The sequence below is a fragment of the Festucalex cinctus genome, chromosome 17 (assembly GCF_051991245.1).
Source record: "Festucalex cinctus isolate MCC-2025b chromosome 17, RoL_Fcin_1.0, whole genome shotgun sequence".
In the NCBI taxonomy this organism is placed as follows: domain Eukaryota; kingdom Metazoa; phylum Chordata; class Actinopteri; order Syngnathiformes; family Syngnathidae; genus Festucalex; species Festucalex cinctus.
In genome coordinates this window covers 12420372-12446220 of record NC_135427.1, presented here as the reverse complement: position 1 = coordinate 12446220, position 25849 = coordinate 12420372, and the positions used below count along the sequence as shown (strand labels likewise).

General features: G+C 38.5%; 2 protein-coding genes across 4 annotated transcripts in view; one reads left to right on the top strand and one right to left on the bottom strand.

The window, feature by feature from the left end:
* The first annotated feature begins 1644 nt into the window (after positions 1–1644).
* msh2 (mutS homolog 2 (E. coli)) lies at positions 1645–19232 on the top strand. Of its 3 annotated transcripts, XR_013279409.1 has the most exons (19): positions 1645–1893; positions 2017–2165; positions 3054–3323; positions 4072–4218; positions 4325–4474; positions 4560–4693; positions 6302–6501; positions 7711–7820; positions 8945–9068; positions 10321–10471; positions 10541–10638; positions 10878–11123; positions 11773–11977; positions 12051–12298; positions 13763–13932; positions 14064–14264; positions 17350–17416; positions 17492–17576; positions 18063–19232. XR_013279409.1 is itself a non-coding variant. In XM_077501831.1 (17 exons), the coding sequence occupies exons 1-16, from the start codon at positions 1686–1688 to the stop codon at positions 14238–14240; spliced, it is 2787 nt and encodes a 928-aa protein (XP_077357957.1). In that variant the 5' UTR covers positions 1645–1685; the 3' UTR covers positions 14241–14264; positions 17492–17576. The 3 variants fall into 3 exon arrangements, 2 of the variants coding, with proteins under 2 accessions (XP_077357957.1, XP_077357956.1); XM_077501831.1 differs by lacking the exons at positions 17350–17416; positions 18063–19232; XM_077501830.1 differs by lacking the exons at positions 17350–17416; positions 17492–17576; positions 18063–19232 and adding an exon at positions 14880–14996.
* The window catches only part of LOC144004560 (MAGUK p55 subfamily member 3-like), a 211559-nt gene continuing 202913 nt past the window's right edge, over positions 17204–25849 (bottom strand). Inside the window, exons 14-19 of the mRNA XM_077501832.1 lie at positions 20632–20781; positions 20484–20564; positions 20298–20391; positions 20079–20187; positions 19746–19868; positions 17204–18238 (exon numbers count right to left, since the gene is read on the bottom strand). Coding sequence (XP_077357958.1) covers positions 18065–18238; positions 19746–19868; positions 20079–20187; positions 20298–20391; positions 20484–20564; positions 20632–20781 — 731 coding nt within the window. The 3' untranslated portion in view covers positions 17204–18064. The remainder of the gene's footprint in view (positions 18239–19745; positions 19869–20078; positions 20188–20297; positions 20392–20483; positions 20565–20631; positions 20782–25849) is intronic.

The window sequence follows — 25849 nt, the reverse complement described above, 5'->3', positions numbered from 1 at the left end:
AACTCAGCGCATCACCGCTGGCATTTCTCAACGTCCAGTCGAGGACGCGTTTGATTGACACGCTGCGACACGCCTCATGACATTTGCTGTTAGCTGGTTCCAGGAAGAAAGAGAAGAAAGAATTTACTGTGTTTTTCTTTCCTTTTCTTTTTTCCCCACGTCATGACACAAACATTCATGAATATACATTTATTCTCTTGGCTGGATGGGACAGATAACAATTCTTGCCGCTGTCTCAGTAATGACATTGGCCTTGAAGAATTGGCCACGGCCGCATGGATGATTTTTCATGTTTCATTTGATCACTTCTGCTCAATGCACGCTTTGTTGTGTTGATCGCTTTCAGTTTGAAAACAAAGTAGGGTTGTTTTTTTTTGTATGTTGTTTTTCTTTTCCGGAAAGGTGAAACGCAAGGGAAGGCATAAGCATATCTCACGTCAATTCGCCGAAAAGAAAATTAAGATTGGGCATGTCCAAACGCAAAAATAAAGTGTGAGAAACTTGATCCTCTATTGGGGAAATTGTCCATTACAAATGAGTCCAATTGTGACTACACATTCATTTTGTTGTCCAACTTGTCCTCATTTGGGTATTTAATTAAGCTTGTGTGCATGATTTTGAGGACTAATGTAGAAAAAAAAAAATCTCTACAGTGGACAGCCATTCAAAAACTGCTTTCCTCTATATGCATAAATTTTTATGTCAACATTAGAACATTCATGAAAGTGGACAGTTTTTCCAAAAGCCTTTTTGATGACAAAATTGCATCAGTCTCTACAGTGGACAGCAATTTGCTTATATTCTGCTCCTAAATAGGTCAAGTGCCAGCCACACGGAGAATAGTTACGTACGTATGTCACGTACCGCATGCAGAAAGAAAACAGTAGATGTGAAATAAAATAAATGTTACAAACTTTTTAAGAAAAAAAGGGGCAAGAGGTGAATAACAATTAGAGTGATATCATTTGCAGTGAGCTCGCTAACGTGGAACCAAATCATGTTCCAGCTAAGCCGGCTCACGATTACCCGTGCTAACTGGAACGAGCGCTGCTCAGGTGTGACGTCATACTGTTAATCTGGTATCTTTTACAGGCACTTTTGTTTATTGTGTGGCCGCAACACAAATTAGTTTTGGAAACTAGTCTGAAACGTTTGCTGAAAGCACAACATGTCGGGACAGAAACATACGCAGACGTACGTCACAAGGCAAAATGGTCGTCAATTCGGTGAAAGGAAGCTTTCTGAAACTTTATCAGTCGTGAGAATTAAATTTTACTGTAGATATCTCGAAATCTATGTCACAAAGTCACATATATGCAACTCACTTGTAGATATTTAGTTTGATATATCTTCAGTTACAGCTTTCAAACTTTCTTTTGGACAAGGCAAAACTGAATTACAGATGTATTTGCAAAACATCCAGTCTGCTTTGCTATTTTCAAGTGTGCCATTTGAGCCAAGGCCTTTGCTAACCGGAAGTGACGTTTTAGTATAACGACCTAATGAGAGTTTTAGACAGGAAGATAAAAGATAATAAAAATAATTTGCTTCTTTAACAAAATCTATACTCATTAGATGCAATTTAAGGGCAAAAGAAAAAAACCCATTTCTGATTAGACAGTTCCCGTTGTAACAAAATACGTAGCTTCCTGTTTGGAGCGCGTGCAGTGGCGGGAGATTCCAACATGGCGGTACAGCCTAAACAGAACCTGTCCATGGACAGCGTGTCTGAACACGGCTTCCTAAACTTCTTTTTCGCCATGCCGGAGAAACCGGACACAACTTTCCGCATATTCGACCGCAGCGACTACTACACGGTTCACGGGAAAGACGCCGCGTTCGCCGCGAAAGAAGTTTTCAAGACGAACGGTGTCATCAAGCACTTGGGCTCCGGTAAGCTAGCCACATGCTAACAGGCTAATTTAGATGCTTGTTGTTTATGGGCTATTTTTTGGTCTCGGCACCGAAATGGTGGGAATGCGCGTACGTTTTTAACTTTGACGTGTCGGTCGCCAGGGAGTCGTAAATTGGAGAGTGTGGTACTGAGCAAGCTCAACTTTGAGGCTTTTGCGAGGGACCTGCTCCTGGTCAGGCAGTACCGCGTCGAGGTGTACAGGAACCACAGCAAGAACAGCAAGGAACATGACTGGAAGATTGAGTTCAAGGTTCGTGCATACAGTATAAACAAACGTATCATAAGTGTTTGTGTGTGTGTTTTTCTGTTGTGACAATGTATCACTTTGTCTATCTGTTTCGCAATTTAATCCAACACCTGTCAAGTCTACAGCACAAAGATTTTGCAAACTGAATGCAACAATTTCCCTTGCGGGAATATTTTGTGCCCCCACTATTCTAAATACGGGGTTGTGGTTAATATTACATTGGTGGGAAAAAGAATGAAGCGGATCAATCCAGCCATTCTGCAGCCATCTCAAGAGGTTGACATTTTACGCAGCACCGTCCCCTGCAGTCATTTGAAACTAACATCAAAGTGTCCTCGTGCTTACACTGCAAATGTGATAAAACCCAGAAAACAGGTGTGCCGTGATGTTTCATGTGGAGTTTTTGTTGCCTATTGTGGTAAATAAACAGACTGTCCCATGTTCAGCTGGCCAACATTAATTTATTTTTAAGTATTAAGAGCTCTGGCTTTTTTTCCCCCCAGCACTTTTTGTGCACCGCCAACTGTTTATAAAATAAAGGGATGACATTATTTAAAAAATAAAATAAAAAAAGATTATTGAAAAAAAAAAATCAACAGTTTAGTCATTTATTAAAATAATTGTTAATTTTGCAGCACGATACTGCAGAATGCTATTTTTCAATGCCGCAAAAATGAGTTTGAAACTGGAACAAATTATTGGGGTATCCATTCATTTCAATGGGGAAGGTTAATTTGTGGTGCGAGTGAGTTGAGTTGCAATTATGGTCATGGGGAAAAATGTGAACTCGAAAGTTAAGGTGCCACTGTAATCTATTCCAATAGGGGAAAATATAATATTTGAAAAGATAGCCTTATGTATTTTGAATTGTCGTCTGTCCGCGCCATGCAGGCCTCTCCAGGAAACCTTACCCAGTTTGAGGAGATCCTGTTCGGCGGTGGCAACGGTGCAGAAGGCAGTGCCGGCGTGGTGGCCGTGCGCGTCGCCTCCGGCGTGGTGGGCGTGGGCTACGTGGACGCGGTGCAACGCACCATGGGCGTGTGCGAGTTCCCCGACAACGAGGTCTTTTCCAATTTGGAATCGCTGCTTGTCCAAGTCGGCCCCAAAGAGTGTCTCCTTGCGCAAGGGGACTGCAGCGCAGAGGGCAACAAGCTGCGGGAGGTTTGTTTGTCTTTTTTTTTCTTTTTTTCCTTTCATCCCTAAGGAGATTTTGTGCACGTGACCTAAAACTTGAAAATTCAGCTTATCTGATTAAAAGTGAAAGAGGTAAATACATTTTCTTCCAGTCGAGGTCTGTAAAAACAAACGACAAACTACGCACGATTTGATACAATAAAAAGAATGATTCAAAAAAACATATAATAATAACAAATACACAAAATTATGTTATGATACAATATTAATTTGGAAATGAGAGATACGGGCAATCAACGTCAGTACAGTGCGATATAAAAATGTACAAAAATTAAATTGGGAAGCGATACAAAAAATGTGCTTTGATGCTCGGGCTATACCTTTTCATTGATAATTCTAATTCAAAAGCCATTCCATAAACATCAAACATTGTTTTTGACATAAAAAAAAAAGTTTACAACATTAAATCAATAGTTGTATTTCCCATACTAATCAGTAGGATCAATTTCAACTTCCAAGCTTTTTTTTTTTTTTTTTTTTTGGTCATAGTTTGCCTGCCGCGGGCTTTGTTAGGTTCATCTTGTGTTCCTCTCTTTCATTAACCAGCATGAATATCATGTGTTGTCGATTTTTTTTCCCTTCATTTTTAAAAAAACAAAAAAACAAAATACAAACATTGTTTAGTTGACTATAAAAGAGCAGAAAGACGCGATTGTGTCAAGGCCGCAATCTAGATCCTCAGTAATTTGCCTGGGGGGTGGTGGGCACTGCGCAGGTGGTGCAGCGCGGCGGCGTGCTGGTCTCGGACAGGAAGCGAGCCGAGTTCAGTACCAAGGACGTGGTCCAGGACCTCAACAGGCTGCTGAGAGCCAAACGGGGAGAGACGGTGGCCAGCAACACCATCCCGGAGCTCGACAAACAGGTGAGGGGCGCCGTTTGTTTCTGTCCACAGCGGCAGACGGCGTTAGGAGCCTTAACAAAAACATACAACTCAAATGTATTTTTTTTTTAAATTTGTTTGTTTGTAGGTGGCCATGTCCTGCTTGGCTGCAGTAGTGCGCTACCTAGAGCTGCTCTCGGACGAGTCCAATTTCAACTCCTTCAGCCTGACCTCTTTGGAGCTGGGTCAGTACATGAGGCTGGACAACGCTGCCGTTAGGGCGCTCAACCTCTTCCAGGTGGGCTCACTCACATTATGTTTATTTTATTATCTATATCTATTTTTTTGTGCTGCCTGTTGATGAGACTTGGGCCTGTTTGCAGGGTGCACCCGACGACACCAGCGGGGCTCACTCGTTGTCCGGTCTGTTGAACAGGTGCCGCACGCCTCAGGGCCAGCGACTGGTCAACCAGTGGATAAAACAGCCACTCCTGGACAAAACCAAAATAGAGGAGAGGTAATATAGTTACACTTTTGGGAGGGGGGAGTGGAAATGTTAGGCTAAAAATTCTGATTAGCTAGCATGTTCCAGGGTTGGAAGTTCACACTCGATGGCAGAAGGGAGCAAAATTCAAAGCAAACTGCTTGTCTCGTGTGTCAACGGGGACAGATTTGATGACGTTAAAAATGAGAAGCGTCTTAAATGCATTTTCTTCCAAGACCAACAAAATCACTGGTTTGTCTTCATTTTTAGGGAATGAGGCATGCAGATGTGCGCAACAGTAGCGTGTGACTTGAGCGCGAGCCAGTTTCACTTCGTCTCCCTTACCTAAGATGTTGTTTGATAACTCCAGTTTTGCCCCATCAGATTACGTACTTGCGCCTGCCTTTGGTTTGTATTTTTTTCAATCATATACAACTAGTTGCTTTTTACGGAGCCCGGTCGGGAACATCACAAAATCCTTTAAGATTGCAATATAAAGCAATACTTTGCAATATAATGTAACGCTATTGTGTTATATCGAAATAACTATTGCGTTATAATACCATAATTTGTGATATAACGCAATGACTTTTGCAAAACATATTGCGAAATAAAGTGAGAGAACGAGAGATTCCACTTCCGGGTCATTTGCAAACAGGCTTGTCTATCATTAACACAACGATTGCCTTGTTAATTCACTTGTAGTGAATGTACACATATAATAATGAAATAAATATACCTATGTATTGCAAAACAACGTATTTGAACGCAATGTTATTTTTGGAGGGGAAAGAAATATTTCCACTTCCATTGGTTAAAGTGTACGGCAGCGCTCGCAGGAGCATGGATGATTGTTTGGAGAGACTTTTACGATCCAGAGATGTCCGAGGTGAGGACATACTTCGCATGCAAAGCCATAATGTATGAACTAAATGTTTAATGTACTAAAAGTGAATCAACAAAGCAATCGTGGTGTTGATAATAGCCAACTTGCTGTTGCTAATGGTTACTAATGATCTGGAAGTGGAATCTCTCGTTCTCTCGCATACAGTTTGTGTTATTTCGCAATATGCTTTGCAAAACTCATTGTGGCAAAACGCAATAGTGTTATTTTGCAAATTATTGCATTATAATGCGATAGTTATTGCAATATAATGCAATAATATTGCGTTGCAATATAACGCAACAGGATTCGCATTGTATTGCAATCTTAAATATATTTGTGGTGTCCTCTACCAGGCTCCGTAGTTTTTTTTGTGGTAGCTTTTAATTCATTTTTAAATGTTAGATACAAAAAGAAAACTGACAAATTCAAAATACTCCAGTATTGGTGCTGATGCTGTTCTTCTTTACTTGGACTCTTAACGATACCACTTGACCAGCCTGATATTCAATCAAATAGATTTTCCTCATGCTAGACACATTACGCAAGATATTTCCTGATAACTTTAATTGAATAAGAACACTATTTGCGTTAGTTTTTCACCCAAGTATGTAAGTCATTGTTTCACAAGATGCAAATTACCTACAGTGTAATTTTTTTCTTTTTTTAATAAAACAAGAGTCAAGCAAAAACTGTGCCAAGCTTTTGCGAGCCACACAAAATGACGTAGAGGTCTTACGAGATTTTCCGTCGTGCAGGTTGGACCTGGTGGAGAGTTTGGTGTGCGACTCGGAGCTGAGGCAGACGTGCCAGGAAGACCTCCTGCGCCGCTTCCCCGACCTCCAGCGGATGGCCAAGAAGTTCCACCGCCACAGCGCCACCTTGCAGGACTGCTACCGCGTGCACCAGGCCGTCGGCCAGATCCCCGCCCTCGTCACTGCGCTGGATAAATATTCAGGTAGCAAACTTTGTCCATGGCAAAACTACATTATCCTCTTTTTACTCCTGAAGAGGGCGTTTAGCACAGCAATGGGCGATATGGCCTGAAAATAAAATATCAAGTAGTGCTGCTCGGTTATGAAGAAAATATTAATCACTATTAATTTGGTAATCATTGAAATCATGATTAGGACAATCATGTGTTTTTTGGTACAAAACAAGCAAATGTTTAAACTTGTAAAAAATATTAGGTCAAATACATTTCTTTGAAACACTATAATTACGCAAGTTCCTTTTGGACCAAACAAGATTCATTAAATTAGTCATTTTAAAATAAAAAGGTACAAATATATAAATTTAAACACCTCAAAATTAGCATTAATAAGGGCTGTCAAAGTTAAAGTGTTAACTAATTCATTAATCACATAAAAAAACATTGCATTAATCATGTATTAATGCAAGTTAATAACACTTAAATTTTTACAATACGTAGGATTACGTTAAAGGTAGCACAGGGTGTGTTTGAGCAATAAATATAACGACATGCATTAAAGTAAAGCATTTAATAAATGTCGCATAGCATTCAGAACATTTGTTCATGTCAAAATATTGGGGGTCATTTTTTTTCCCCATTTTAAATTATGGAACTGATTAGAAAAAGAGGATGATGAGCATGTGCGGTGGGCCAAAAAATGTTGAAGATGTCCAAACATTAAATGGCGAAAGAATCAAAACATAACATGTCTTCTTCAAATTTGGCGGCCAAAAAAAAAAATGCTGACTAAAAAAAGCTTTTTTAATTGCGTAATCAAATTTCTAAAAGGAAAAATAAAAAATTAAAAGTTATACTTTTTGGATTCCCGACTTCTTGGATTTGATTTATTTTCCTTCATACCATTCGCAGACTTTTACATAAACTTAATTTAGTTATTTTATGTATTTTTTATTTATTTATTTGTTGCTCATTCTGCAACTGTCGTCGTAGAAGTCCGTCATGACTTCATATCAGTTGCCCTATATGTCCTTTTGCTTGAAGTGGGGCCCTGTCCTACATACATGTTAAGCACATCTGGCATATCATACCAAGCTGTCATTCGCGTGTCTGGTCCATGTGGCGTGTTTCCTTGGAACAAAGTGCTGGTACGGCTAGTATGTCATCAATGTGTCATGTTTCCATGCCCACCATTCGTTCCTCTTCAGCCTGTGATTGAGTGTTTGTCTCCTATAGGCAGCCACCAGGTGCTGCTGGAGGCGGTCTTCATCTCCCCCCTCAGGGACCTGCAGGGCGACTTCAGCAAGTACCAGGAGATGATCGAGACCACCCTGGACATGAACCAGGTGCGGCTTTCTCACACTTTTCAGCATTCTTCAATGAGAAAATGTTCGGGATGCGCTTGGATTATAATGATTAGGGGTGTGACTAAAACCGATTTGTGCCGGAAAATCTGTTTTGATTTCAAAGATCAGTAGATGAGCTAATGAATCAGTCGCAGTATAGCTTGAAGCAGCCCATGGCTCGATCAAAAAGTTATGAATAGTTATGTATGTTTTGATGTTGCTGATGATTTGCTGTTTCTTTGAATGTAGTTAATTAAATACTTGATTTTTAGGAGAGCTTTGACATGGCACATGCTGAAACTACAGATATACTTCTTCTAGGCTTTGATGAATCTCTTTTAAGTGAACACCGCATTCTCTCTACTGGCAAGTTAATTCGTATTGTAAAATGATGCCCTACTTTGAACAAGACACTCATTACGTCATACCCCATCAAACCGAGCCTTACCATATCGAATGGTCATTCCTCTGAATCAAATTGAATCTTTCGACTTTAGAATGTACCGGCCTTGAACTGTATCGAGCTACTTATCAGATTGTTTTCAATTGGAGTGATGGAAACTCCTAATAATGATGTTCACATATTATCTCTGGTTCAGGATAAGTTTGAAGTGTTTCAAATTTGATTAAAAATAACTGAATAGTTGGTTTGTTTGGTCCAGGAATGTCATAAATGCATCCCTCGCGGACATCTTCTAATTCTTACTGTTAATTTTGCGACCTTGAGACTGTCTGTTTTTTTGGGGGGGCAATTTGCCACGATAATTCAAGGCATTTATGAAACCTTTTTCCGACAAGGGACTTTTTCTTTTTTTTTTTTTTTGGCTTCCAGACTTCTGAGGGCTGTATGAAATTGATCATTTAATGATTCTTAATGAACCTTAATTCCATCTGTAGACTCCTAATTTTATTTGAAGCGCCACCTCAGGTCGTCCACTCCAGTGGTGGACTGACAAAGTACGTTGCACCAATAGTTATAGTTATAGTGCTCAGCTGAAAGTGCTAATGCTAATGGTGAGCACAAAAATGAGGGAAGCTTGTTCATCAAGAGATCACGGTTATAACTTACATTGCATTTTACAGCCCTTTTTTTCCCAATTTTTTTTATTTAAACCCTTTTGTAGATTGAACATCATGAGTTCCTGGTGAAATCCTCATTCGATCCCGTGCTGAGTGAGCTGCGAGAGAAGATGGACGCCACTGAGAAGAGCATGCAGGCCGTGCTCAACGCCGCCGCCAGAGAGCTAGGTGACGTGGCGAGTGCATCCACAGGTCATAAAAAGTCGATTAAAGTGTGCAGCAGCCGTGTTCTGAGGAGCCAAATACCTTCAAAATTCTTGGGTTCACAGTCAAGTGTTCGGCTTGTCCTAAACCAAAATACAGGATTCTATGACGTCAGACAGGAGGCGGCGTGGAAATGCACATGGCCATGGCGACGCAGGACATAAAATAAATGGGGCACGCATACAGCAACATTATTCTAATCACTGATAGACGGATATTGTTGTTTTTTTCCCAAGGTCGATAACCGATATTTCAAGTCGATATTCATTTGCAGAAAGAGAAAATGTTAAGAGAGAGGAAAAAAACGTTTTATTTTAATCATATAAAGGAATTGGCAGCTTTGTTTAAAAATTATAACAAAAATTTCAGGGAGCTTCAAGGAGCATCATTCATGAGTTGAGCTACTTAAAAGCTAAGCAAGTAAATAGGTTACTTAAATTTCCTACTGGAAATACAATTTTCCAAAATTCCAAAACATAATTTCCTAATTTTATTTATTTATTTTTTAATAAAAAGTGAAGGGAGTTCCTAGTGTCAGCATTTTTTATTTTTATTTTTTATTTTTTTTTAATAAAGTGGAAATTTAAATACGTCCATAAATGAAAAGTTTGCTGTATCTCACTGAGCAACAAATGGCATGTGAATGTAGCTAAGTTGGGATTTTCGTCAAGGTTAATAAAAGGTGTTTCAAAAAAATCTTTGCAGCGGAAAAAATTGTCTGAATATGTTGGAAATGTGTTTACGACAGGTTAAAAACTGTCTGTGAACATCTTACAAATCCTGATGAAAACTCTAAATTCACTACGTTCGCCAGCATTCACTGCTCAGTGAGATGCCAGCTTTATCTGCCTTCAGATTCGTAAAAAGGTTGATGCTGACATTTGGCATTTTGACAAATATCGGCACCGGTAATCGGTCTATCCCTAATTCTAATCAGTGTGTATCACTTATTTCCATACAAAATCAGCTGCTGTAAAATGTAATAGGGACATTAGAGGACCGTATTTATTTCTGTTTATTTTTGGCAAAATCTCAAAGTCAACATTTTTTTTTATTCAATTATTTGAAACTAACATGATAGTAGCAATAATTTGCATGACAAATCTAACGTTCCTATAAAGACATCGTATATGCAATGTAGAGATGTGTGATGTTTGCCTATTCAATGCTGTACATGTAATGTGACATTCAGAGCGTACTGCTGACGGCTTTGCAGGTTTGGACGCCGGCAAGACGGTGAAGTTGGAGTCCAGTGGCGTGCTGGGCTTCTACCTGCGCGTCACCTGCAAGGAGGAGAAGAACCTGAGGAACAACAAGAAGTTCACCACGCTGGACGTGCAGAAGAACGGCGTGCGTTTCACTAACAGGTATGTACGTGTTTACGTGCGCATTGGTGTGCCGGCTATGCCTGATCTGACCCGGCCGTGTGTCCTCAGCAAACTGAGCGCGCTCAATGAGGACTACAGGCGCAACAGGGAGGAGTACGAGGAGGCGCAGAATGCAATCGTCAAAGAGATCATCAACATCGCCTCAGGTGCGGAATCCGTGGCATGTGCCCGCTATGCCGTCTCGCCGGCATGTCATCAATTGGACAGAAGGTGATCAGCTGCGTGAGCGTGAAAAGGAGTCAGCAGATTCAGCAACTTGATGAAAGAAATCCATCTATACATCCACCAGGAGCGGCGTGGACTTTTCTAACTGCAGACATTTTCTAGTCGCCGTTTATTCCTATTGTTTAAAAAGTCACTGTATTGCGTTTTGTTTTCGAACTAGGCTATGTGGACCCACTGCAGACGCTCGGCGACGTTGTCGCGCTGCTGGACGCGGTGGTCAGCTTCGCCACGGTGTCGGTGTCAGCCCCCGTGCCTTACGTGCGGCCACGCCTGCTGTCCGACGGCCCCCGGCGCCTGGAGCTGCGGCAGGCGCGCCACCCCTGCATGGAGACGGACGCCGACACGTGCTTCATACCCAACGATGTCACCTTTGTGCAGGGGGAGAAGAGCTTTTACATTATCACAGGTGAGCAGAACAGCAGAATTGGTGCTCTCATGCATTTACATCATTATAGATCCATTTGTCTTCTGCCCCCCACCCAAAATTAAATCAGCGAATCAGAGGATTAATCACATAATTAATTAATTACCCCCCAGCCTTAATGACCACATGGACACAGATCGACGCGTTTTAAAATATGTAATTAAAATAATTAGAATTGTACAAAAAATTGAACAAAGTCCTTATCTTTTTTTTTCCATCAACACGAAATAGATTAAAAAAATTGCGAGATATAAAAATGTCCCGCAAAAATATGGATGTGTTTTTTAATTAGTTTTTTTTTAAAATATATATATATATAAAATTACATATTGTTTTTAACAATACAATTAGAATACGTTAACTTGACCTTTTCTTATGTGATGTTTGTTTTTAAATAATTTTTTTAATGTATTTTTTCCCCCCACACAGCTCGTTTAAAATTGTCTTCCAAAAATTAAAATAGATTAATACATACTTGAGGGGGGAAAAACTATTATTATTATTTTTATCAAAGTTGTGAGAAATACTGATGCATATTTTATAAAATATTGGAATAGCAATAAATATCAATTGCCATTTCAGCCAATCGCAAACCTGAAACGTTCAAAGTATTTAAACATTTTGTTTTCAGGACCAAACATGGGCGGAAAGTCAACGTTCATCCGCCAGGTCGGCGTGGTCGCTTTGATGGCTCAAATCGGCTGCTTCGTGCCGTGCGAGGAGGCGGAGCTCAGCGTTATTGACAGCATCCTGGCCCGGGTGGGGGCGGGAGACAGCCAGGTGAAGGGCGTGTCCACCTTCATGTCGGAGATGCTGGAGACGGCGGCCATCTTGCGGTAGGTAGGATCCCGCCGCCTGCTAGCGGCCTCTCCGACCCTGATCGTCACGCCCGGATGTCGCTCGCCGCAGTTCGGCCACCGAGAAGTCGCTGGTGATCGTGGACGAGTTGGGCCGCGGCACGTCCACCTACGACGGCTTCGGCCTGGCCTGGGCCATCAGCGAACACGTCGCCGCCGAGATCGGCTGCTTCTGCCTGTTCGCCACGCACTTCCACGAGCTGACGGCGCTGGCGGCGCAGCAGCCCACCGTGCACAACCTGCACGTCACGGCCTTGACCTCGCACGACACGCTCACCATGCTCTATAGAGTCAAGCCAGGTCGGTCACAACAAGTTACAATATCATCAAGATTTTTGCCCGTGAGGATATGTATGTGCGTATGCACATGATTGAATGAGTTGTGCGTGATCCAGCGGGGCGAAGTGCTCATCACAAGGCTCTTTTGTTTGTGCCCCCCTCCCCCCAGCAAATCGATGCTCCACATGCGGTTTGCTGGTGACACAAAATTGCACGCTCTCTAAAAGTCAGCAGCTGCTTGAGACTACACGCAACCGCCGTGTTGTGACCTTTGGAGAAGTTGGCACTTCAAATGGCAAATGGCACTTCATTTTCATAGCGCTTTTCCACCTTTAAGGCCCTCAAAGCGCTTTACATTTTGACTACCCATTCACCTACTGATGACGCAGCATCAGGAGCAATTGGGGGTTCAGTATCTTGCTCAATTATACTTCGACATGTTCACAATGGCCTGGGATCGAACCCACAACCTCTGGGTTGGGAGACGACCACCATACCACTGAGCCACGAGTTATTATTATTATTATAATAATTATTATTATTATTATAATTATTGTTATAAAATCCACAAGCGCCTCAACTTAAAAGCTTCTTTCAGCTGCTATCAAGCAAAACTCAGAAAGAGCTGCAACTCAAATGACCCGCACTCACTTGCGCATACTGGAATGCCCGGCGCCAAATGGGCTACAGTTTCGGATGTAGTAAAATAGGTCACGCCCCCTCAAGGCACACATCGACACAGCTATAGGGAATTATAATTTATTTCTTTTAATTAGAAATGTCAACAAATTAAAAGTGAACGCAGTATTTTAAAAATTACAAAAAAATTCATGAACATTTTTGAAGTGTAATAAATGTATATTAAAAAAAAGATCCGAAATATTTATGCATAGACAGATGGAGTTAATTGTTGGCTTGTTAGTTTTTACGTTAAACTTCTTTCACAATGGCGTTATTATGCAGATGGTATGTTATTTAAAGTGAAACGTTCTTCCATCTTTTACATCAATGATATATATATTTTTTTTTTTCAAACTTAGCAAATTAATGATGCACAACCATCAGTAGATGACATGGATGGACCCATTTCAGATACATGATCAGGCCAATTTGTGAGTCCAGTGGGAGAAATGGCTGCATTTTGTGCAACCCACCCTTTTTTTTTTTTTTTTTTTTTTTCTACCGAGCAGGAAAAGGCAGAATCAAAAATTTGTTTTCCTTTGTAAAAGGTGAGAGTCTCGTGTTATTTGGTAGATTTGGTGTATTGAACACAATTGACTGTGGCTGTTGAAAATGCTAACCTGCTTTAAAATGGCTGACAATTAATGAATTTAAAAATATATTTAAGAAAATATCCAACAAAATATTAGTTGTCAAAAAAAAGCAACAAGGCAAATGCAAAAAAAAAAAAAAAAAAGTCTAGTTTTTAATATAATTATTGATATTTAGTAATTAAAGTGTGTGTTTGTGTGCGCTTCCTTGCAGGTGTGTGTGACCAGAGTTTCGGGATCCACGTGGCGGAGTTGGCTTGTTTCCCGCCGTCTGTCGTTGCCATGGCGAAGGAGAAGGCCGAGGAACTGGAGGAGTTTCAGGAGCCGGCATCGTCCAGCACGTGCGGCGAGCCCGAGGCGAAGAGACGGCGGAGCGACAAACAAGTAAGCTTTGCAAACTTTTTGGTGTAAAGGGAGGGAAAAATTCCTACGCTTCCTTCCCTGGCAATCCCGAAAAACTGCTAACCGAACCTCAAAATGGGCGCCTCACGCCGCCGTCCGTCTTCTCCCACCAGGTTGGAGAAAGTTTAATCCAAAACTTCGTTGAGGAAGCCAAGTCTCTTCCCGTTGCCAGCATGACGGAGGAGGAAGTGAGGGCGGCGTTGAGGCGCATGAAGGAGGCGCTGCTCGGCAAAAACAATGCGTATGTCTCCGAGATGCTAGCGCGCTCGCTTCCTGTCGCCACATCTTGATTTTGCATCACCCGCGGAAAACAGGTAGAGCAACCTTTTTTTTATTGTTTTTTCTTTTTTCTTTCAATGATCAAACACACAACAGAATAAATAAGACTTTCTCTCCCCTTTTTCCGAAACGTAACAAAACAGGTTTTCGGATAACTGCATTTTGAGTTTTTTTTTAATTTTTTTGCAAATACATAAATGGAACAAAAACGGGATGGGGGGGGGGGGGGGTGGTGCTAATGTGAGTATTATTGCTTATCTAGAAAAATGTATTCTGTTCTGGGAAAAGAAAGTCAACAAAACTTTTTTTTTTTCTAAACAGGGAAAACTCCATGGAGTTCGTCCCGATTTATTTTATTTTATTTTTTTCTGGGAAAAAAGCCAACTGTTAAAACTTATTTGCTCATAATTTTGTTTTCCTTTATAGACACAAACAAATTGAGAAAAACACTACAGATTTTTTTATTTTTTTTATTTTTTCAATTCTGGAGGTTTTTTTGCGAGTTTGTTTTTACTCAGACTAATATCTCTTGTTATGGGAAAAGAAAATCTCCCAATCCCTCCCCACCCAAAAAAACAAAACAAAACAAAAAAAAGTCAAAGTGGATTTGCAATTTTTCAGGGTTTTGTTTTTCTCTCTCCATTTTTCAGAAACACACTTTGCTTCAGATAAAAGAGGGGAAATAACATTTGCGATACTGAAGCGCTTACAGTATGTTGTACAGTTTGCCAATAAAGCTTTGTTACTGGAAGGTCTTCTGACTGACATTTTGGTGTGTTTCAATCTGCTGTGAAATGTGACACTGGAGACATTTTATTGCTGGAAGCGTTGGGAATCCAATCCTTTTGTTGCAGGCTCTTGCCAAGCCTGGAAAAGACGCCACTGTCATGTACTTGATGACGTCAAAACATCCCTCTTGTTTATTTTCTATAGCGTTTGTCCTCCTTTGGGTCACTGGCTGACTTGAGGCACCTAAGGACACTTTAAAGCGGGCGTCAAATCCATTTCGCGACTGTCGTTAGGGTTTTTATGACTCTGGTAAATTCATCATTACATACTCAATACAAATTGATGGATAACTAGCTTTGAAATCAGAACTCAAGTATTTTTGTTCTACTATTGTCCAAGCGAATTTAATTAGGCAATGAAAAAATATTAGTTTGAAATTTTGGTGCCAATTGTACGTGAGCAGCTTTTTGAAAATGACATTACAATTGCTCAGCGCCCAGATAACGACCAATCACGGCTCAGTTGTCTTCAAATCAAATCAAACTTTATTTATATAGCACCTTTCATACATTCAAATGCAACTCAAAGTGCTGATATAGCAAAAAGAGAAATAATCAACCTGGTTGTGAAAGTTTCGTCAACTTAAAATATCAAGTGTCCTCCTTTGGGATCATGTAAAGATCAGTTCTCTCTCTTAAAAAACAAACAAAAGTTGACTTAAAAAAACAGCAGAAACTGAAAGTCAGCCAAGTTCGAATTATTCATACCCCTGGCAAATTGTAATTCAAAGTTACTTGCATTCAACCAGCAATCTCTCAGAAAATAACAGGATGTTGCACCAGGGGCATCAGCGAGGGGAAAACTCCCACAGGGTTTCCGCGGGCCCTAAGAAAAAGTCTAAAAACCAGAAAACGCATTTTGTACATGGTAAGCGTAGAAAAAAGGGGGAAAAAATCCCAGGTCTAAAATGTAATTTACCAAAGCCTTATTCTTATGTCCATTTCAAGAACACAAGACAAATGTGAGCAGGGAGAATGGTGAGTGTATTGGCAGACCGAGAGTATTCACCTAAAAAAAAAGTGTGTATATATATATATATATATATATATATATATATACATTAGGGGTGTGAATTGCCTAGTACCTGACGATTCGATTCGTATCACGATTCGATTCGATACCGATTAATTCCGATACGAATTTATAAGTCGATTGTTGCGATTTTTTTATTTTATTTTATTTTTTAATTTAGAAAATCCTAATCAGTAAATTTGTACAGTGTAAGATTTGTATGAAAATGTATAATTTATTTATCTGAAACTTCAATCTTATAAAGGTTATCTGTTTCATGTTTGAACAGCATTAAAATCAAATAAGGCATAATGTTCCATTAATATAACATTCTTCCATGCTTAAGGTGTGAACCCTAAGACGTTTTGGTGAATATTTTCCCATCAAAAATGGATATGTAAAAATCGATTCGGCCGCCTATTGAATCGATTCGAGAATTGCACGATGTAATATCGCGATATATTGCCGAATAGTTTTTTTTTAACACCCCTAATATATATATATATATATATATATATATATATATATATATATATATATATATATATATACACATCGTCCAGAATGATTTTGCTAACTTCATTATTTTTCATGTATATTTAAGACCTTTAAAAAAAAAAAAAAGAATAAATAAAAATAATAATAATTTCCCACTTGTCATGACATCACCTGTGTTGAGGAACGGCCAATTATGGTTCAGTTTTATGGAATCAGAATTCTGCCAATACTCAACCTCCCAATACGGGTTTGAATCCCCAGAAAGCATTTTTTGTATGACTGAAACATTCTGAATCTCCGCAAGGTTTTTTGAAAGACTGAAAACTTTTTTGGGAAAAAAAAACACAGAAGACACATTTCTAAAAGTATGACTTTTACAGTGGTTCACCCACAAATGTTCAGAGGTTCAAAATGGCCACAAGCCGAGTTTCAAAAAAGGCATTTAGACATTGTTCTGTTCTCCCTGGACATTGGGTTTGTTTCCCATTTTTGAAACCTGTCAACTCTGAACGTTCTCAAAGCTTTGGGGAAATATTAGCAAACCAGAAAACTGGCTTCAAATCTCCAAAAGGTTTATTTAAATCATTCTAAAAGCCAACCATTTTTTTTCTAATTTAATTTTAGTGCATCACTCTCAAACTTTCAGAGGCTCAAAACGGTCAAAAGCAGAGTTTCAAAAAAGTGATCTTGGCATTCCTCTCCCTGGGCAATAATTTGTTTCCTGCGTTGAAACCTGTAAATGGTGGTCAATTTTAAAATCTGTAACTTTAAATGGTGAAAGACAGAAAATGTTCTTCAATGTTTTGAAACTGTAATTTACAGTCCCACTCAATTGCACAACAGCGCCCCTCACAGGGCCATGGAGGACTTTGAGATGGCCGTGGCAAAGGTTGGTCACCTCCCAACCAAAGCAAAAACATTTGTGTGAAAAGTGTCGCTAATGTTTTGGTTCCGTGTCCTGCAGGTGATGCAGAAAGACGGCGAGAAGAACATGTCCATCAAAAAGCTGTGGAAGTCGCGCAGCAGTTTGTTCTCTTGCGGCCTCACATGTATGTGTTGCCGCTTTTTCCCACTTTCTAATTGTTGCATTTAAAAATAATTGCCCACACACAAAAATTTTGATTGTCTGAAAAATGTAATCAACAGCAAACATTTAGAAAACATTGAAGATTAGACAAGTAGCTGCCGCTGTGTACTGCTCATGTTTAACCAAATCCAAGCGTGGAGCATCATTTATTTGGCACTTGCAACAAGTTGACCGTCGTCGACCTATCTCCGTCAATGAACACTGACAAAAAACGCTACACCATCAACCGGACAATTTGGCAAGTAGACGACAAAGTTGACGCCGCGGTGTTGCCAGCGGTTATGCAGTTCCGGTCCTCGGGGGTCCGGGCCTTGCTGGTTTTAGAGGTGTCCCTCCTCCAACACAACTGAGTCCTTTTTCAGCTGTGTTGAGGAAGAGAAACCTCTCAGACCCGCAGGACCCTGCAGGCCCTCGAGTACCGCGTTTGCCCATCTCTGGTTCTGTAAAGTTCTAGGAGGTCCTGAGCCAGGACACGGGCACCCACTGGGGCTCCAGTCGCACCCGCTCCAGCACGGCGTGGAGCTCTGCCGTGGCGCTCAGCGGTTCCTCCTTGACCAGCACGTAGTCCAGCCAGTGGCCGTAGCGCTGCTCCATCTGCTCGGCTGACTGCCTCATGTCGTGCTCCTGCACACAAAAAACAGGTCATGTCATCATCAATCGTTTGTAAACTGCCATTAGCGTCTACAACTATTCAAACTAAATTGAACATAACATCTTAGAGAGGGGAAGTAAAATACATTAAACTGTTGAAATAATGTGGCTACATAAGTGTGCACACCCTCTTATAAGTAAGTTTACAAGTAAACAAATCACTCTCAAAAACACTTTAAATGGGAGTCACCACCTGCCCCTCATTTAACGTTCCTTTGACGGACCCCAAAATTCAAAAGTTCTAATATATATTGCTGACATTGGGCTGTACCTCCAAAATAGTCACTTTTCAGGAGCTCCCAAAACAGCATGTTCGTTCAACCATTAGCGTTAGCAATCAAAGAGAGCAAAGCCATTCTGAACACTAGTTTGGTTAGTAATTTGTGGTTGAAAAAATCCACACATGTGGAATGCCTATAAATTTTTGAGTAAATGTGAATTTTACCAAATTGGTACATGAAATTTGGTCTGACACCAGCAATATGTCCATAAATTCTTTACAATTTAACACATATTACTATAAAAGGCATTGATAGATGGGAAACTGATGTTGACGCTTTCTGACAGCAAACATGGGTAAGAAATTCTTTTAATTGTAAAGTGACTTTACAACATTGACTTTAAGGGGAAGCCAACTTTAAAAATTTCTTGACAATGCCATGTTATGTGACATGTAATTGAAACATGACATTTGTGGAATATGAGCTAATGCATCTAAATCCAGCCATTTTTCCACTTGCTGTCGCCTGAAGATGACATCACAGTTGCTCAAGCCTAATAATTGCAGCTCACCTGTGATTGACCTGAGCAACTGAGGTCATTCTCACTCGACAAGTGGCAAAATGGCCGCCTTCTGATATTGATTAAAAACTGCTGGATTTTGCTGCAAAACTAAATATTCCACGAACACAATATTAACCAAAAATATGTTATTTAGATTAGCAGGACTGCATAAAACATATTGTCAAGACATTTTTTTTGGTTGATTTCCCCTTTAAGGCCCCAGTGATAAACATTGGTGTCGTGCCCCCCCCCCCCCCCCGCCGAACACACACACACACACACATGGGTTGAACATGGGTGTGGAGACTTCAAAATCTCAGTAATACTACGAGTATCTGCGCTTGTAAGAATTTTTTTATTTACCACCAAATTTTAGGTCATCAGGTTGACCATTTTTGGCAAATTTATATTAACTTTTTAGTAAAAAAATAAATAAAACAGACTACTAACACTAATTGTAATATGACTCTTTGGAAAATATGAAACTTTAATATTTTGAGGTGTTTCATTGGCATTCAGATTATGAAGCGCTTCCTCGACCCAAAAAGTTCAACAACACCCCCTCATCAAACATTCCTACATAACATATTCAATCACATTCCGACTGCGTAGGACGACCCAAGTACATCATTTCCATGTAAGCCTCTTTCCCCCCCGTCGCCGGTTGCTATGGAGACTCTCCAACGTCTCCACTCACCGTGATGGCGACGCTGGTGAGCGATGAACACGAGCTGACGGACTTCATCTCGCTGTCAAAGACGGAAGGTCTCACAAAGATGACGTAGGGCTTGAACGCGGGCGTGCGAAGGACCTTCAGCGCCTTTGGCCAAATGGCGACAAGGGAACAAAAATAACGTAATGTGTGATATACAAACAAATTCATCAAACCTCCATTTGACAGACTTTTGACAAAAATCAAAGTGGTTTCATGGCCAGGTAAAATGACAACTTTTCAAATATAATAATTTGTACTATGTGAAACACAAATGAGCAAATCCATGAGTCCCTTAAATGGAGGTTCGACACAAACCTCCGGTTGCACATCCACAAGGCAGGTTTTATTTTGAAGCAAAATTCGGTGAATGGACTCCAAACTGGTGCCGTATAAATTCTCTTTATACTCGCCATGTTCAATAAACCTGCAAACACAACAACAGCAAAAACACTGAAGCTTTTTTTCCCAATTGGTTGATTTGTCGAAGCAAATCGAACGAGAATCAATCAAATCAGAAGGTGGCCGTGTACTCGCCTGCCATTTTGGATGTCGGCCTCGAAAGCAGCTTTGGTGATGAAGTGATATTCCACACCCTCACGCTCGTGAACCTTCCTGGGTCGCGTGGTGTCTTTGAACAAACACACAAACTTGCCTAAATGATACTCAAATGTGCATTTTTTTTTATTTTTTTTTTTAAAATCGATTCTCGAGTGCACTCACGAGGCAAGGCCAATCCATAAAGTCTGGGATTGTCTGCGATCACCTTCTGTTTGAGCTCTGCAATGCGACTTCCCAGGGATCCTGAACACATCACAGAGAGACGCTCAGAGAGAGCAAAGCGCCTGGCCGAGACGGTCGCCATACCCACCAAGCAGCACGATGAGGCGGGGCCTCTCGCCGAGCCGGGGAAGATAAAGCGCCACTTCCTCGTAGATCAGGAAATCTGCGATGGGAGTGCGAGGCTCGACCGGTGAACTCTGCCTCTCTCTCTTGAGACGGAAACTTCGGTGCAGGCCAGCTGTGATCAAATAACAGGTGAACCGTGTGTCGGCATATCGCCAACACTAAAAATTCACAAAAAGTGGATCCAAAGGTTGTACACAAGGAGGAACTCTGGAAAGGTTTCCCCACAACAAGGCGGCTGCAACCTTTGAATTGGCAGAAATAACAAAAGGAGAGCATTTGTTGAAACTCGCCAAGGTGATGCGGTGCCAAAACCACTATGAAACGACACTGCTCGGCACGATTAATTTTAAATACATATACTATACATGGTCTTTTTTTGGGAGGGGGACCAATGCCTGTTCTTTTGTTTCTTTTTCTTTTTTTTTTTTGGGGGGGGGGGGGGGGGGGGGGGAATAAAAACCTGCGGTACTATACATGGTTGTTTTTTTTAGTAAACATGTTTGTTTTTTTTTACATTACTATGCATCATGTAATTTTTTTTTGGTCATGCCATCTAAGAAAAAAAAATAAAAACCTGTTTTTTGGGAGGTGATAAAAAACGCCTTACTATACATGGTTTTTTTAACAAAATAAAAAACGCCTTACCATAAATGGTCGTTTTCTTTTAATAAAATAAAAAAACGCCTTACTATACATGGTCGTTTTTTTTAACAAAATAAAAAACGCCTTACTATACATGGTCGTTTTTTTCATAAAATAAAAAACGCCTTACTATACATGGTCGTTTTTTTTTAACAAAATAAAAAACGCCTTACTATACATGGTTGTTTTTTTCATAAAATAAAAAACGCCTTACTATACATGGTCGTTTTTTTAACAAAATAAAAAACGCCTTACTATACATGGTCGTTTTTTTAACAAAATAAAAAACGCCTTACTATACATGGTCGTTTTTTTAACAAAATAAAAAACGCCTTACTATACATGGTCGTTTTTTTAACAAAATAAAAAACGCCTTACTATACATGGTCGTTTTTTTAACAAAATAAAAAACGCCTTACTATACATGGTCTTTTTTTTTAACAAAATAAAAAACGCCTTACTATACATGGTCGTTTTTTTAATAAAATAAAAAACGCCTTACTATACATGGTCGTTTTTTTCATAAAATAAAAAACGCCTTACTATACATGGTCGTTTTTTTGACAAAATAAAAAACGCCTTACTATACATGGTCGTTTTTTTAATAAAATAAAAAACGCCTTACTATACATGGTCGTTTTTTTAACAAAATAAAAAACGCCTTACTATACATGGTCGTTTTTTTAACAAAATAAAAAACGCCTTACTATACATGGTCGTTTTTTTAACAAAATAAAAAACGCCTTACTATACATGGCCGTTTTTTTAACAAAATAAAAAACGCCTTACTATACATGGTCGTTTTTTTAACAAAATAAAAAACGCCTTACTATACATGGCCGTTTTTTTAATAAAATAAAAAACGCCTTACTATACATGGTCGTTTTTTTGACAAAATAAAAAACGCCTTACTATACATGGCCGTTTTTTTAATAAAATAAAAAACGCCTTACTATACATGGTCGTTTTTTTGACAAAATAAAAAACGCCTTACTATACATGGTTGTTTTTTTAACAAAATAAAAAACGCCTTACTATACATGGTCGTTTTTTTAACAAAATAAAATACGCCTTACTATACATGGTCGTTTTTTTCATAAAATAAAAAACGCCTTACTATACATGGTCGTTTTCTTTTAATAAAATAAAAAACGCCTTACTATACATGGTCGTTTTTTTAACAAAATAAAAAACGCCTTACTATACATGGTCGTTTTTTTAACAAAATAAAATACGCCTTACTATACATGGTCGTTTTTTTTTTTAATAAAATAAAAAACGCCTTACTATACATGGTCGTTTTTAACAAAATAAAAAATGCCTTACTATACATGGTTGTTTTTTTAATAAAATAAAAAACGCCTTACTATACATGGCCGTTTTTTAATAAAATAAAAAACGCCTTACTATACATGGTCGTTTTTTTAACAAAATAAAAAACGCCTTACTATACATGGTCGTTTTCTTTTAATAAAATAAAAAACGCCTTACTATACATGGTCGTTTTTTTAACAAAATAAAAAACGCCTTACTATACATGGTCGTTTTTTTAACAAAATAAAAAACGCCTTACTATACATGGTCGTTTTTTTCATAAAATAAAAAACGCCTTACTATACATGGTCGTTTTTTTCATAAAATAAAAAACGCCTTACTATACATGGTCGTTTTTTTAACAAAATAAAAAACGCCTTACTATACATGGTCGTTTTTTTAACAAAATAAAAAACGCCTTACTATACATGGTCGTTTTTTTAACAAAATAAAAAACGCCTTACTATACATGGTCGTTTTTTTAACAAAATAAAAAACGCCTTACTATACATGGTCATTTTTTTAACAAAATAAAAAACGCCTTACTATACATGGTCGTTTTTTTAATAAAATAAAAAACGCCTTACTATACATGGTCGTTTTTTTTAACAAAATAAAAAACGCCTTACTATACATGGTCGTTTTTTTAACAAAATAAAAAACGCCTTACTATACATGGTCGTTTTCCATCCATCCATCCATCCATTTTCTTGCCCGCTTATTCCTCACAAGGGTCGCGGGGGGTGCTGGCGCCTATCTCAGCTGGCTCTGGGCAGTAGGCGGGGGACACCCTGGACTGGTTGCCAACCAATCGCAGGGCACACAGAGACGAACAACCATCCACACTCACAAGCACACCTAGGGACAATTCGGAGCGCCCAATTAACCTGCCATGCATGTCTTTGGAATGTGGGAGGAGACCGGAGTACCCGGAGAAGACCCACGCGGGCACGGGGAGAACATGCAAACTCCACCCAGGAAGGTCCGAGCCTGGACTCGAACCGGAGACCTCAGAACTGGGAAGCGGACGTGCTAACCACTCGACTACCGTGCCGCCCATGGTCGTTTTCTTTTAATAAAATAAAAAACGCCTTACTATACATGGTCGTTTTTTTTTTTAACAAAATAAAAAACGCCTTACTATACATGGTCGTTTTTTTAACAAAATAAAAAACGCCTTACTATACATGGTGGTTTTTTTCATAAAATAAAAAACGCCTTACTATACATGGTCGTTTTTTTCATAAAATAAAAAACGCCTTACTATACATGGTCGTTTTTTTAACAAAATAAAAAACGCCTTACTATACATGGTCGTTTTTTTAACAAAATAAAAAACGCCTTACTATACATGGTCGTTTTTTTAACAAAATAAAAAACGCCTTACTATACATGGTCGTTTTTTTTAACAAAATAAAAAACGCCTTACTATACATGGTCGTTTTTTTAACAAAATAAAAAACGCCTTACTATACATGGTCGTTTTTTTCATAAAAAAAAAAAACGCCTTACTATACATGGTCGTTTTTTTAACAAAATAAAAAACGCCTTACTATACATGGTCGTTTTTTTAATAAAATAAAAAACGCCTTACTATACATGGTCGTTTTTTTTAACAAAATAAAAAAACGCCTTACTATACATGGTCGTTTTTTTAACAAAATAAAAAACGCCTTACTATACATGGTCTTTTTTTTAACAAAATAAAAAACGCCTTACTATACATGGTCGTTTTTTTTTAATAAAATAAAAAACGCCTTACTATACATGGTCGTTTTTTTAATAAAATAAAAAACGCCTTAATATACATGGTCGTTTTTTTAACAAAATAAAAAACGCCTTACTATACATGGTCGTTTTTTTAACAAAATAAAAAACGCCTTACTATACATGGTCGTTTTTTTAACAAAATAAAAAACGCCTTACTATACATGGTCGTTTTTTTAATAAAATAAAAAACGCCTTACTATACATGGTCGTTTTTTTTAACAAAATAAAAAACGCCTTACTATACATGGTCGTTTTTTTAACAAAATAAAAAACGCCTTACTATACATGGTCGTTTTTTTCATAAAATAAAAAACGCCTTACTATACATGGTCGTTTTTTTTAACAAAATAAAAAACGCCTTACTATACATGGTCGTTTTTTTAACAAAATAAAAAATGCCTTACTATACATGGTCGTTTTTTTAACAAAATAAAAAACGCCTTACTATACATGGTCGTTTTTTTAACAAAATAAAAAACGCCTTACTATACATGGTCGTTTTTAACAAAATAAAAAATGCCTTACTATACATGATCGTTTTTTTGACAAAATAAAAAACGCCTTACTATACATGGCCGTTTTTTAATAAAATAAAAAACGCCTTACCATACATGGTCGTTTTTTTAACAAAATAAAAAACGCCTTACTATACATGGTCGTTTTTTTAACAAAATAAAAAACGCCTTACTATACATGGTCTTTTTTTTTAACAAAATAAAAAACGCCTTACTATACATGGTCGTTTTTTTTTAATAAAATAAAAAAAACGCCTTACTATACATGGTCGTTTTTTTTTTTTAATAAAATAAAAAACGCCTTACTATACATGGTCGTTTTTTTAATAAAATAAAAAAAACGCCTTACTATACATGGTCGTTTTTTTTTTTTAATAAAATAAAAAACGCCTTACTATACATGGTCGTTTTTTTAACAAAATAAAAAACGCCTTACTATATACATGGTCGTTTTTTTAACAAAATAAAAAACGCCTTACTATACATGTTCTTTTTTTTAACAAAATAAAAAACGCCTTACTATACATGGTCGTTTTTTTTAATAAAATAAAAAACGCCTTACTTTACATGGTCGTTTTTTTAATAAAATAAAAAACGCCTTACTATACATGGTCGTTTTTTTTAACAAAATAAAAAACGCCTTACTATACATGGTCGTTTTTTTAACAAAATAAAAAACGCCTTACTATACATGGTCGTTTTTTTTAATAAAATAAAAAAAACGCCTTACTATACATGGTCGTTTTTTTCATAAAATAAAAAACGCCTTACTATACATGGTCGTTTTTTTAACAAAATAAAAAACGCCTTACTATACATGGTCGTTTTTTTCATAAAATAAAAAACGCCTTACTATACATGGTCGTTTTTTTCATAAAATAAAAAACGCCTTACTATACATGGTCGTTTTTTTAACAAAATAAAAAACGCCTTACTATA

What these genes read in the sequence shown, in the direction of transcription:
- msh2 (XM_077501831.1), top strand. Translation starts at nt 1,686, where the DNA reads ATGGCGGTACAGCCTAAACAGAACCTGTCCATGGACAGCGTGTCTGAA. An exon ending in CGCCGCCGCCAGAGAGCTAG is followed by an intron (nt 9,069 to 10,320) that starts GTGACGTGGCGA and finishes ACGGCTTTGCAG; the next exon opens with GTTTGGACGCCGGCAAGACG. An exon ending in GAGACGGCGGCCATCTTGCG is followed by an intron (nt 11,978 to 12,050) that starts GTAGGTAGGATC and finishes CGCTCGCCGCAG; the next exon opens with TTCGGCCACCGAGAAGTCGC.